The following is a 14,297-nucleotide window of genomic DNA, read 5'->3' on the forward strand; positions in this document are numbered from 1 at the left end:
GCTTTGGGGAAAGGGTGGTTTTCAGAAGGAAATTACATTTTTTTTTCAAATCGATGCAAAGGTTGAACTGGACCATAAAGGGGGGAGTGCAGAGGGGGCAGATGGGCCATTCTGGTTCTCAATAACCGTCATTATTACATTAAAGTGAAATTTAATAGTTAAAAATATTCTTTTTTTAAATCAAAATTTCTTGGTAACGAACGATTGGTAAAGAGTGAGTCGTGCTATTAGCAGCCAAAACTAAAAACAAAAAAATTTCGATAATGCATCAGAACATTGAATTTTTATGGTAATTCCAAATATATAAAATTCATCAGGTTTAAAATTATCCGAGAAAAGCTAATAGCCTGAGAAAATTTGTCTAATTTAAAAGAAAAATAATACCCCAAAAAGGCTTTGCGATCTTGACATCAAATTCAGTTATCAGATAACTTCTTATGAAGAGTTTTCAACCCCCCTACCCATAAAATCCAAACTCTTTCAAGGATTTCTTAAGGATGGATGCACATATGTGTTTGTTTGTCTTTTTCCCCTCTTTATTCAGGGATGATCGTATCGAGCCCGTAACTCAAGAATGTTGCTAGAACAGAAAGCAACGGAACGGTAGGACAGCTGATTAGAATAGAAATTGGAAGTTCTAGTGCCCTTTTCAAGTACCAAAACAGACCGCGTTACACCCAAGTGCCTTTTTCTGCCTTTCTGAGGCATAAAAAAAAATATTGGCCCAAGAAGGGCCAAATTTTTGGGGTGAAATTTCATACAAATAAAACGAAATGAAAATATAGAAAAACGGGAATAATAAAAACAAATTTCACTTATAATAATAAAAGTCCAGATATTTCGGCTTCATGACCAGAAACTATCAACGGGAAAAAACCTAAGCTAAATTAAGCAAACTATATAAATAAAGGGAGTAAAAAAAAACGATAAAAACTAAAATCTTAAAAATGATAAACAGTATTATATTGGAAATTATTAAGAAGTGAGTTTTCTATCGTTTTTTGTTGTTGATAAAAGCTCCTGGACGTGAAGTCGAAATTTTCAGATTCTTATTGCTATTAGTGAAAGAAACTTTTTGTTATCTTCCACTGTCGTTTTTGAAATATTATACCCGTTTTTCTATTTTTTTTTATTTTCTTACTTCGTTTTTTTTTATTTCGTTATTTTTTTTTTGTTACTCCGTTTTATTTATAAATGAAAAGGCAGCGGGGTTCTACGAAATTATTCATTGTTAAATTTTATGAGACAGCTAATCGAATTGGAATAATCAAAAAGCTATATAATCCGCTTCACAGTTTCAGAAGCAATAAGGCCGCAACCCTACTGGAGAGATTTGAAGCCCCTATCAACAAAAATGTGGAATTTAGTATTTTTTTCAAAAGAAAGATCACGGAAGCGTGTTTATTTGAAGCTCTTAATAGGACTTCACCGTAAACACCAATTTTTTGCAACAAAATTATAGAAAATAGGACGAAAATACGTTTCTGCAGAAAATACGTGGTGTATTAGATCCTAAATATGCGTGCAGTCGGTACAAAACGATGAATGCAGAGAATTATTTTTAAATTCATTTAACTGATTTTGAATTCATTTGAGGCATCAAACACGATTCACAGGAGTATTACATTATTTTTAATATAATAAATTCATAAATATATATATATATATATATATATATATATATATATATATATATATATATATATATATATATATATATATATATATATATATATATATATATATATATATATATATATATATATATATATATATATATATATATATATATATATATATATATATATATATATATATATATATATATATATATATATATATATATATATATATATATATATATATATATATATATATTAAATTCTTTAATAAATATGGTTTAAAATTAGCTATTAAATATGGTTTATTTTAACCCGTTATAAGCCTGTTTTGCGTAAAAAATTTCAATACTACGCATATATTAGCAACAAAATCATGTGATTCAGCACCTGTTGGGATAAAGGATGCCAAAATCCTGTCAAACACAATTGATTTAGATTTTAGCATCAACATTTTCTAGAAAACTGAATAGTTAAGTTTCTACTCATCTATTACAACATTCCTAACACCGTCAATTCAAAAAGTTTCGGCACCTGTTGAACAAGATATGCCAAAATTCTGACAAATCCAACAAATATATTTTCGAACATATTTTAAATAAAAACTGACAGCTATATTAAAACTTTTGAAAGGAGGATCTATAATTGCCCCCCCCCCTACATTGTCCCCAGCCCATGATTTTAAAAATAACCGTATTTTGGTCTTACATTGAATAAGTAAAAAAAAAATGGGTACTTACGCATTAGCTGGTACCCACGCGAGAAGTCCAAGTTTGGTTAATGCTAATGAAATAAAACAAAATACGATGAAAATATAATAGTTTAGAAACAAATTTGGGCTATATATTTGCACATTGGGGGTGGAGGGCAAAGCATAGAATATATTAAATACGTAACCTAACCTAAACTAGGTACTTTTTCCCCCCTAAACCCGAAAAACCAATAGTTTAAATATTGAAAACGCAATGACCAACCACAGTTTGCAATCCAATTCTCTATTGACAGATACCTGTTTGACCAGTTTCCTTTAGCACAATATATCGCGTGTGTACCAGGTATGCATAGGTAACAAAAATTGCACCACCCCCCTCCAGGATTTTGACAGATATTTTTTTTTTTTACTTTCACTATAAACCAAGAGAAAGGTAGAGATAGAAAGGGCACGTTCTGCGGTTGAAGGGTGACATATTGCCAAAGATTGTCCTTTTCGGCCAACCGTCTAGGGCTAAACGAAAAGCAGGTCGTCCACGATTGGGTTCGGAGGATGTCATAAAGAAAGATTTAAGGGAAACAGGAACTTCCTGGGAGGTGTGAAGAGGGAGGTTTTGAATAAATTAGGATGGAGGAGGAGCATGTGTAGCTGTGTTGGCCTCAGGCGGCTTGGTACTGCGGCGGGTTGTTAGTAGTAGTAGTACTAAAATTGGGCCTTTTTATGGAGCCAGAACACCTGAATTCCCAAAAAAAACACCCTTCATTTAGAGAATATGTTTAGACTTGGATCTAAACTCCTGTGATGAGACGGTAGCTTTCTGATAAGACAGAGTATTAGGCTACATTCATATTTTCAACTGCACAGAGTGTGGGATTGCTAAACCTCGACCAAAATCCTAGCTCAATCATATCCTAAATTCAAACTTAATCAACTGAAGAAATTTCGGCACCTACCATGCAAGAAATGCCTGAATTCTGTCTAACCCTACACGTTTGTTCCCTCAGCCTGTGTCCTGAACCTAGACGTATTAATTTATAGTATATTGAAATTAATGCTGTCTATATAAATCATTCTAAATAATAAATAGGCCTATACATTCTAAATACGTATATAAATGGCACAAGGTATATGAATATAAAAATAAATAATATATGTATATTCAGCAATCTACATACATACTGTTAATGCACACAATTTCACCCATGAAATACAACGTTATGAAAATTCGAGGGGGTGACAACTTCTCTGCTGTGGTGCATACCGCAAAATAATGGGTAATGACTCTCCTTAAAAACGAGCTAAGACCTGATTTTTTACAGAGTAAGCATAAAGTAAAGCGTGGTCCCTCCATCCCTTCTATGGTATCCCTCCCGTGGTCCCTCCCATGGCCCTTCCACCCCGCTCAACAGCTTCTTCCATCCTTGATTGCAAGGATTTGCGGTCAGTACGATTGGAGGATAAACAACGAACCATTACTTCTAAATCTACCTTCTTTCCTACGGTAACATAAGAGTTCCGTGTGGGTTCCCATTGTAAGCCCCCTTCCCCCGGGCATAAGCAACACCTTGATTTTATTTCCTAGCCTATGAAAATAAGAGGATCTATTTATTCAGTCCCCTAAACGACGGTATATAAGCTGTTTCAGGAGCCCGGGTTGATTTACTTGTAGATTGTCGTTTATGAGGTAAAAAAAAATTCAAATGAATTTACTGAAAAAAATGTGTATTGTCAGTTTAATATACATATGATATTTATTTATTCCATAAATTATTCTTTGATATTTATTCCTAAAAATCTTAATTAATTTTTGTTTGCTTAAAGTTATAAGTGAAAACATTTAAAATATTTTTTTTCAGTAAAGTACAAATTATATTCTGGCTTTTAGAAAGCATAGGGTTTAGAATACTCAGATTAATTTATGCTCCTTTTGAGTTTGACGTATTTTAATTTCTGTTTGTTTTGGGTTTCATTTATATATTGATACTGATTTGCGGTAGTTTTATGCTTGGTAGATTATTTGATTCTATTTTTGTTCATTTTTGGTTTAATGGAGTTCTTTAATTTTTTTTTTTTTAACATATTTTGTGCAAAAAGTTTTTATGATTAATTTCTGTTCGTTTTATATTGACATAATCTTTTTCATTGAGAAAGACTGAGCCTCTTCTGAAGTTAAACAACCATCCCTTCTATAAAAACCTTGAATACCCCCTGGGCATAAATTACAACCCTTACCCCTAATCTCTGGGATTTGTTTCAACCCCAAAAGCTTTGTTATATGATATTTAGACTATTTTGAATAGAAAAGAAATCTCAAAATTTTTATTAGACGCAATGTGACGTATGACGTGTGTATAGGGGGGAGAGGGTAGCAGCCCTCTGATCACTTTGACTCTTTAAAAGAGCAGTAGAGCGTCTGATTACCAGTTCAATGAGCTCCCTTTGAAGTTTATATGAGCACTTTTTCTATAAAAAAAAAAACCTATATGTCCCCAGGGCACAGCTTACAACCCTTGCCCTGAGGGCTGGGGGATTTATTATCCTCAAAGACATAATTTCCAGACCCTTCTGATAGGCTTAACAAAATGGCTATATCAAAATTGTGATCGGAAGTGTTTGGGGAAATGATAGGTGACGAGGGAGACATTTACTCTCTGATCACTTTTGACTAATAAAAAAGGCACTAGTCCTCCCAATTTCCAATCAAATGAGCCCTTTTTGAAGCTTCTACGACAAAACTTTCTACAAAAACGTTATATGCCCAAGAGCATAACTTACGACCCTTCTCATGAGGGCTATGGGGGAAGGGTTGTCATCCTAAAAGAGATAATTTCCAGACCTTTCAACTACGTTGAACAAAATGGCCATACTAAAATGTTCATCGGAAATGTTTGGGGAAATGATTGGCGTTTAGGGGGGTGGCCGATTCTCCCTCTGATTACTTTCGACTATTAAAAAGGGTAATAGCCGTCTCAATTTCCAATCGAAAGAGCCCTTTTTGAAGTTTTTACGACAAAACTTTCTATATGACATTATATGCCCCCAGGGCATAATTTACAACCTTAGCCCTGAGGGCTGTTGGGGGTTTTCATATTCAAAAACATAATTTCCGGACCCTTCAACTACGTTCAACAAAATTGCTATATCAAAATTTTGGTCGGAAGTGTTTGGGGAAATGATGGGTATGGAGGGGGGGGGGCATTTGACCTCCGATCGCTTTTGACTATTAGTAAGGGCACTAGCCCTTTCAATTCCCAACTGAATGAGTCCGTTTTGAAGTTTCTATGACAATGCTGGCAAAGACCGAATTTCCAGAACTTTGACGAAATCAATAGGAGTTCCAAATAGGGATAGGTCCTTTTATTAGACAGTGAAACGAAAATATAAAACAAAGACTCTAAATATTTCAATGACACAGTCGGTCATCATCATCAGTAGAGTTACATAAATCTACTGACATAACTCTACTACATAACTCTACATTACAGTAACTCTACTGATGATGATGACCGACTGTGTCATCGAAATATTTAGTCTTTGTTTTATATTTTTGTTTCACTGTCTAATAAAAGGACCAACCTTATTTGGAACTCTTATTTATTTCGTCATAGAAAAGGCAGTGTGCTCATGGAGAAAAATAGTTCCAGAACTTTCAACTAGGTTGAACAAAATGTCTATCTCAAAATTTTGATTGGATGTGTTTGGGGAAATGGTAAGGTAGAGAGAGGCGTTAGTTGCCCTCAAATCACTTTAGACTAATAAATAGGGCACTAGCGCTTTCAATTTTCAATCGAATGAGCCCTTTTTGAAGTTTCTACTACAACGCTTTCTGTAAAACCTTATATACCCCCATGGCATAATTTACAACCCTTGCGCTGAGGGATTTGGGGGGAGTGTAATCCTTAAAGACATAATTTCCGGACTTTTCAACTACGTTGAACAAAATGGCTATCTAAAAATTTTTATTGGATGTTTTGGGAGAATTGGTGGGCGTGGGAGGGGTGTTAGTTTTCCTTCAATCCCTTTTCACTATTAAAAAGGGCAATAGCCCTTCGAAGTTTCTATTACAACGCTCTATAAAACCTTTTCGAAGTTTCTACGTAGAATACTTCGATACGAAGTGTCCTGGTATGAAAAAAAAAATATAATACATTGTGCCAACATCGTTCTTTACTTAGGCAGCGCGATTGCGCTGCCTGTGGTGACATAAGAGTTCCGTGTAGGTTCCCAGTGTAACCCACATTCCCCCGGGCATAAGCAACACCTTGATTTTATTTCTTAGCCTATGAAATTAAGAAGAGCTATTTATTCGGTCCCCTAAACGACAGTATATAAGCTGTTTCAGTAGCCCGAGTCGATCTACTCGTAGATTGCTGTTTATGAGGTAAGTTGCTCTAGTAAGTTTAGAAACCACCAAATTCTTTAGGTTTTAATACCACTACCCGGGTAAACCGTGAATGGACTAATAGGGTATCTAATCCTAGTTGTCCAACCACCTAAAGGCTGCTTTAACAAAAAAATATAAAAGAAATAGAGATTTCACCCTTGTTAATATTATTAATTGTTGTAATAAAGCCCTGTTCACCTAAAATGTACGCTTTTACCAGACAGCCTCCCTCCCAGCCCCCCAGTCCCCACGCACACCGAAAAACAACTCACCATCAAATTTATTAGACATACTGTACCCTATATAAACCAAAATCATTGAAGGATTTCCATTTAGTACTACTAGGACGGACAAACTGAGCCCATTCCAATGTAAGAGGGTTTTTTTACAACAGACAGCCTCCCAACCATGCAGCCTCCCTCCCCACCCCCAGTCCCCCCGCACACCCAAAAACAACTCTATATCAAATTTATTAGACATACTGTACCCTATATAAACCTAAATCATTGAAGGATTTCCATTAGTACTACTAGGACGAATAAACTGAGCCCATTCCAATGTAAGAGGGTTGTAAGAGGCTGTATAGAAAGATCAACTAGCCTCACCCTACAAGCGTTATGTAGCTTTTATTTTTGTGGACTGGTGTAAAAGGGAGGCTTTGAATAGATTGGCGTGGAGGAGGAGCGTGCGTAGCTGTGTTGGCCTCAGGCGGCTTGGTGTTGCGGTGAGTTGTTAGTAGTAGTAGTAGTAGTAAAAGATGTATGGAAATAAATTTCTAGGGTTTGTCAGAATTTTAGTTTTTCTTGTTTGACAGGTACCGAATACTTCTTAAATTAATGAAGCCAAATATAAACACATATATTATGAATAATGTACATACCGTGTATTGAAGATCATTTATCATTTATAAATGAGCAACATACATTTGTCATATGTCGATGGAGAGCATGTGTTTCCACGAGGTCTTTGCACTGGAGTCAATTCAAAAAAGAACTTTCTTTTTTTCACTAACAATAAAAAAATTCCGAATGTTTTGGCTTCACATCTCGAAGCCTTTATCAACGGAAATAAAAAAAAAACTAAACTAAAGAAAAGATATAGCCTAGAGTGCAAGTTTTTTTTCATAATAATGAGCTAATGTTTTTGCTTTTCTTAAATTTTTTCGTCTTATATTGTGGTATGGTTCTGTTTTTGTTCCCGTTGATAAAATCTTCCGGACATGAAACCAAAATATTCGGAACTTTATTGTTATTGATGAAAAAAAGAGGCTTCTGTTATTTTCCACTGCCTTATTCAAAATACTTAACCTTGTTTTATATGTGGTCTAAGTAATTATTTACGGAAATATAGGGGGGGGGGGGCAAAATGTATTTTTCAGATTCTTGAGCGGAATTTTTTTTTGTTTTCTTTTAATTATTTTTTACAACGAAAATTCGAAAAAAAGGCATTTTCTAATGAAGATAACGAGAAAGGGTGTTTTTCTAAGTGGTGTATTTTTTACGCCACTGGTTCCTTGCTCTTTTTCTACCATGCCACCGAGGTTTCCAAAGGGGTTCGAAGCAGTTGACAGGAATTAAACCGGTTGCTTAGGTCTGGGTATCTATAATGAATTGACTTCACCCTGTTAGATGCGTGGTGGCCATATGGCAGCTCACGTACTTCAATGGCGTTTCTACATTATTTGACACCTATTCCCGCAAAAAATCTATAATCCTGGCTGAATTACCAGTAGAATAGATACCCAAAGAAAACAGGAAACCCAATATAAGTGAAAATTTGATACTAGAACGTGGACGTGATTGGAATTCAAAATAAACTGCGCCATTGAGAGTGCATTGCCACTCAGATGAACTAGAATACCACTACTACTACTACTACTACTACTACTACTATTAACTACTAATTGCAGCACCAAGCCGCCTGAGACAAACATAGCTAAGCAACCTCCGTCCCAAACCTCTTTACACGCTCCCAAGAAGTTCGGATTTCCCTTGAATCCTTCCTTACGACCTTCTCCCACCCGGTTGTTCGAAAGGTTGATGGCGGTTGACCGAGAAGGACAATCTATGAACTCGAATAGATTTAAAATAGGCTAAAACTGAGCTTAGTAGAAGCGAAAGGGGAGTTATAACTGAATTTAAAAAAAATTCTTGTTATCTTTTGGCAAAATAAGTAATCAGTCTTAGATCACATGTAAATCTATATTTATAGTGAAAAATAAAAAAAATATAATGAACAAAAAAAGGACAAATATTTTTTATATTTATGATTAAGTATTTTTTATATCTTATATTTTTTTATTTGTTTCTATTTTTTATATTTGTTTATGTTTTTTATACATTGTAATAGAATATTTTTTATATTTTATATATGGAAGACAAAAATAAAATAAACAAAAAAAAGGAAAAGTATTTCTTATTTATAATTGGAAAATTAGCTTCCAATTCCAAAGAATTGGAAAAATGAATAATTCCAAAGAATTTTCAGGGTAATTTAAGATGGCGTTCTTGTTATTATTTTATTGAAAACGATCTTGTGTATCGTCTGTCTCCCATAATCTTTGCTGTCGGTGGAGCATTGATTGACCACCGTACAGTAGTAAATCTAACTAGGATGTTCTGTTGTGGACCAGTAGTGTAATCTAGGGTTATGTATTCTGTGGCGGACTGTAGTAATCTAGGGTTCAATCCCTACTGTCACAGAGAGGGTGCATGGATCTTTGTAGTCAAGAAACGATGAACTAAAGGTTTTTTTTCAAAATCGATGAACCAGTAGTGTAATCTAGGGTTATGTGTTCTGTGGCGGACTTTGGTAATCTAGGGTTCAATCCCTGCTGTCACAGAGAGGGTGCAAGGATCTTTGTAGTCAAGAAACGATGAACTAAAGGTTTTTTTTCAAAATCGATGAACCAGTAGTGTAATCTAGGATTATGTGTTCTGTGGCGGACTATGGTAATCTAGGGTTCAATCCCTGCTGTCACAGAGAGGATGCAAGGATCTTTGTAGTCAAGAAACGATGAACTAAAGGTTTTTTTTTTCAAAATCGATGAACCAGTAGTGTAATCTAGGGTTATGTGTTCTGTGGCGGACTATGGTAATCTAGGGTTCAATCCCTGCTGTCACAGAGAGGGTGCAAGGATCTTTGTAGTCAAGAAACGATGAACTAAAGGTTTTTTTTAAAAATCGATGAACCAGTAGTGTAATCTAGGGTTATGTGTTCTGTGGCGGACTATGGTAATCTAGGGTTCAATCCCTGCTGTCACAGAGAGGGTGCAAGGATCTTTGTAGTCAAGAAACGATGAACTAAAGGTTTTTTTTTCAAAATCGATGAACCAGTAGTGTAATCTAGGGTTATGTGTTCTGTGGCGGACTGTGGTAATCTAGGGTTTGATCGCTGCTGTCACAGAGACGATGCAAGGATCTTTGTAGTCAAGAAACGATGAACTAAAGGGTTTTTTTTTCAAAATCGATGAACCAGTAGTGTAATCTAGGGTTATGTGTTCTGTAAAAACAAAGCGAATATTTCGAGAGGACAAACGCCTCTCTTCTTCAGCGCGAAACAAAATGATGTATCACGAAAATCTAAAAAATTAAAAGACCTAAAACCAACTCCCTAACAACAATAAAATCGAGTCATTTGACAATATCCACTACTTTGCACGAAATCCAAAAAAACATCTACTGCCGTTGACAGATTTTAGAGGACAACTGACAAAGTGAAGGAAACCAATTCATTCCCTCAGAAAAAAAAAAAGAACCAGCAATTAGATAAGTTGGAGAACTATGTAATATGATTTCGGATTTTAATTAATGCATTTCTTGCAGACACCCTTTGAGACCTAAGGGGTTGTTCACGTGTTTGATTAGATGACTGAGAAAGTGGTTCAAGGTTTATTTCAGGGATTACTAAAGTATCGGCCTCTCTTTTGAGAAAACCGAAATATGAGTCGTTTATTCTTAAATCACCAGAATATCTGTTCAAAGTTAAAACTAAAGGTTGTTATTAATAAATTTAAACAGAGTCTCTGTAAGGCTGGACAATAATCTTTTCATGCAAAATTAGGCTAGCTTGATTAAGACAAATAGCATGGTCTTGTTTTTCAAAAATGTGCTCTGTAAGGGCAGAATCCAAAGTTTCTGTTGTTTTTCACTTTTTAAGTGTATTATTAATTGAACTAGAGTGCTGAGTTAATCTATCAGTTAGTCGCTGATTAGTTCTTCCCATATACCGAAGACCACACGAACAAGGAATTCTGTAGACACCGGAGTTTTCACCTATCGGGATAGGGTTCGTGTGGTCTTTGGTATATTGGAAGAACTAATCAGCAACTAACTGATAGATTAACTCAGCACTCTAGTTCAATTAATAATACACTTAAAAAGCGGAAAAAAACAGAAAATTTTGACTCTGCCCTTGCAGAGCACATTTTTGAAAAACCAGACCATACAATTTTGTTTAATCAAGCTAGTCTTATTTCGCATGACAAAGGTATTGTCCAGCACTACAGAGAACCTGTTGAAATTTATGAATACCAACATTTAGATCTAGCTTTAAACAGAGATTCCGTTGGTTTAAGAATAAACGAGTCATATTTTGGTTTTCGCAAAAGAGAAGCCGATACTTTACTAATCCCTGAAACAAACGTTGAGCCACTTTCTCAATCATCGAATTAAACACGGAAACAACTGTTGAGTTTTCAAAGGATGTATGCCAGACATGCATTAAGTGAAACACTAAATCAAACTAAATAATTCTCCAACTGATCTAATTCCTGGTTCTGTTTGTTTTTCCGAGGGAATGAATTGGTTTCCTTCTCTTTGTCAGTTGTTCGCTAGTATCCGTCGACGGCAGTTCATGTTTTTTTTGATTTTGTGCAAATCGTGGATATTGGCGAATGACTCGCTTTTATTGTGTTAGGTAGTTGGTTTTAGGTCTTTTAATTTTTTAGCTTGTCGTGATACATCGTTTCGTTTCGCGCTGAAGAAGAGAAGCATTTTGACTCTCGAAAAATTCACTTTGTTTTTTCAGTATCTTCATTTGGCCTATAAAACACCAGTTTTTGCTCGTTTTTCTTTCTTTATGTGATGTCAGGCCAATGTGGTTTAAGAAATTATCTATGTGTTCTGTGGCGGACTATGGTAATCTAGGGTTCAATCCCTGCTGTCACAGAGAGGGTGCAAGGATCTTTGTAGTCAAGAAACGATGAACTAAAGGTTTTTTTCAAAATCGATGAACCAGTAGTGTAATCTAGGGTTATGTGTTCTGTGGCGGACTATGGTAATCTAGGGTTCGATCGCTGCTGTCACAGAGACGATGCAAGGATCTTTGTAGTCAAGAAACGATGAACTAACTAAACAAATTGAAATTTAAAATGTTTACAAAATAATACGTACCGGATAGGGGTTATATCTATATGTTCTGACGTTTCTCGGCGTTTCAAAGGCACTGACACAGGATTTCTTTGGGTTTTGAGAATTCCATCCATCAACGGGTCTCACGGTCCTTTGTACTTCTGAAATCTTCAAAACTTTTGGGGTATAATACTGCAAATATAAAATATAAAACGAAAACCGAAAAAAGCCAGCTTTTTTTATACTATTAAATCTGAACGCGAAAAAATTAAAAAATAAAAAGTGTACGCGATTATTTCAAAATGATTGCAAATATAATAGTAGTTGTATAAACGGGACAATACAAAAAAGATTTATTAATAAAAACAAAAAAAAAAACAAAAAAAAAACAGGGAAATACAAAAAAAACGAAAATCTACAGATAGACATGACTTCAAAAGTGGTTTGTCTGTCGTACTTGCCCAAAACACCAACTTTGATATTGTCATCTTCATCTTTCTATTACTCTGATCCGGATATTTATAATATTAGTTTGTACGTTTCTTATGTTATTTAATTAATTTAATAATAATAAAAAATAAAATATAACTATATTATTTTAATTAATTATATTTACTATTTATTAACTTACAAATGTATGTATTTATTCTATAATATTGAATCAGAATGTGAAAAGCTTTCAAACAAAGGGGTTACAAGAGGTGATAGACAAAGTCACACAAAAGAAATTGATCATGAGGCAATAAAAGGTAAAAGAGACGGCACTAGACCCATAAAGTCCAAACTGGCGGTGCCTATCTCCGTTTCAAGACCCTTCAGCCAGGAAGTACAATGGGGGGGGGGGGCAGCCATCCTATGCTTTAGTACAGCCTTCCTGCTTACCTTTCCCAGATTTCTCCAGGGACCCATTTAGAGATGGGTCGACTTTGGCTTAGGTTACAGAGTCATGTCACTGACCCCCGTCCCAAACCAAATAACCAGCCACGCCAGGAATCGACGGGGGGCATAAAATAAAGATCGGAAATCATTTTGCCTGAATATTATTTTATAGAATTTATTTTTATTAGGATCAAGGCCGTGTCCAGGGGGAGGGTACCGGGTTTAAGCCCCTTTTTCATAGTCGTAAAAGTACTAGTATTAATTGCCTTGTTTTAAATGGAGAAAATGTTACAGAGTCCAATGAAATTTTAAATGCTTTTGGAGATCATTTCAGTAATATTGGTTCAAGACTTGCATCGACTATAGACTTGCAACTGAATTCCCCTTCTGTTCCAGTTAATGAGCAACATGCAGAAAATTCGTTTTCTTTTTCTGAGATTAACCCTCATGAGATTGAAAAAGTTATTCTGAAGCTTAAACGGAGTTTTTCTAAGGACGAATATGGATTTTCGGCTCAAACCGTAAAGCAAATAGCGTCAAGCATTTCACCCTTGTTGGCACATATTTTTAATCTATCACTTATGCATGGGATTTTTCCTGAGCTTTGAAAAAAAGCAAATGTTATAGCATTATCTAAAGCTGGGAGTCCAACTGACCTTTCAGATTATAGAGGCATTTCTCTACTTTCAATTTCAGCAAAATTTTGGAAAAACTTGCAAATTGTCAATTACAAAAATATTTATTTAATAGTAAGATTTTACACACGTCTCAATATGGTTTTATAAAAGGAAAGTAAACTGAACTGGCGATTCACGAGCTTTTACTAATTTAATGATTTACTAGATGATGATCAAAACGCGTTGGCGATTTTTCTTGATGTCGCCAAGGCGTTTGACACCGTAAATCATTCGTTGCTTCTTTGTAAACTCAAGTCTTATAGGTTTTCAACACAAGCTGTTAAATTTTTTGCATCTTACCTTTCTGGGAGACGACTAGATTGTATTGATACATCTCGTGATCTCCGTTCTAAAACTTTTCCGATTAATTACGGAGTGCCTCAGGGCTCTGTCCTTGGGCCTATTCTATTTCTTCTTTTTATAAATGATTTGCCAGAAGTTTTGCCGCTTTGTAAAATTATAATGTTTGCTGATGATGCAGTAATTTTTGCTTCTCACCGGGACCTATCAGTTCTTTTTCATAACCTCAAAAGTATGTTACTAACTGTATCTGATTGGTATTCAAGGAATTTACTAGCTCTTAATGAAAAGAAAATGCCAATATATGTTATTTTCGCGAACTGGATCAGTAGTGTCAGATAGCTTCTCTCTTTTCCTGAATGGTCTTAAATTAAA

At 35.1% G+C, this 14,297-nt stretch overlaps 1 protein-coding gene across 2 annotated transcripts in view; it reads right to left on the minus strand.

Moving 5' to 3' along the window:
* Window positions 1-14,297, minus strand: part of LOC148939747 (uncharacterized) — a 241,434-nt gene that overhangs the window by 58,201 nt on the left and 168,936 nt on the right. For both annotated transcript variants that reach the window (XM_089106283.1, XM_089106282.1), the window contains exon 14: window positions 12,109-12,258. In XM_089106283.1, coding sequence (XP_088962409.1) covers window positions 12,109-12,258 — 150 coding nt within the window. The remainder of the gene's footprint in view (window positions 1-12,108; window positions 12,259-14,297) is intronic.

The sequence above is a fragment of the Artemia sp. Qi Xiang Cuo genome, chromosome 20, assembly GCF_049724085.1.
Source record: "Artemia sp. Qi Xiang Cuo chromosome 20, ASM4972408v1, whole genome shotgun sequence".
Classification (NCBI taxonomy): Eukaryota; Metazoa; Arthropoda; class Branchiopoda; order Anostraca; family Artemiidae; genus Artemia; species Artemia sp. Qi Xiang Cuo.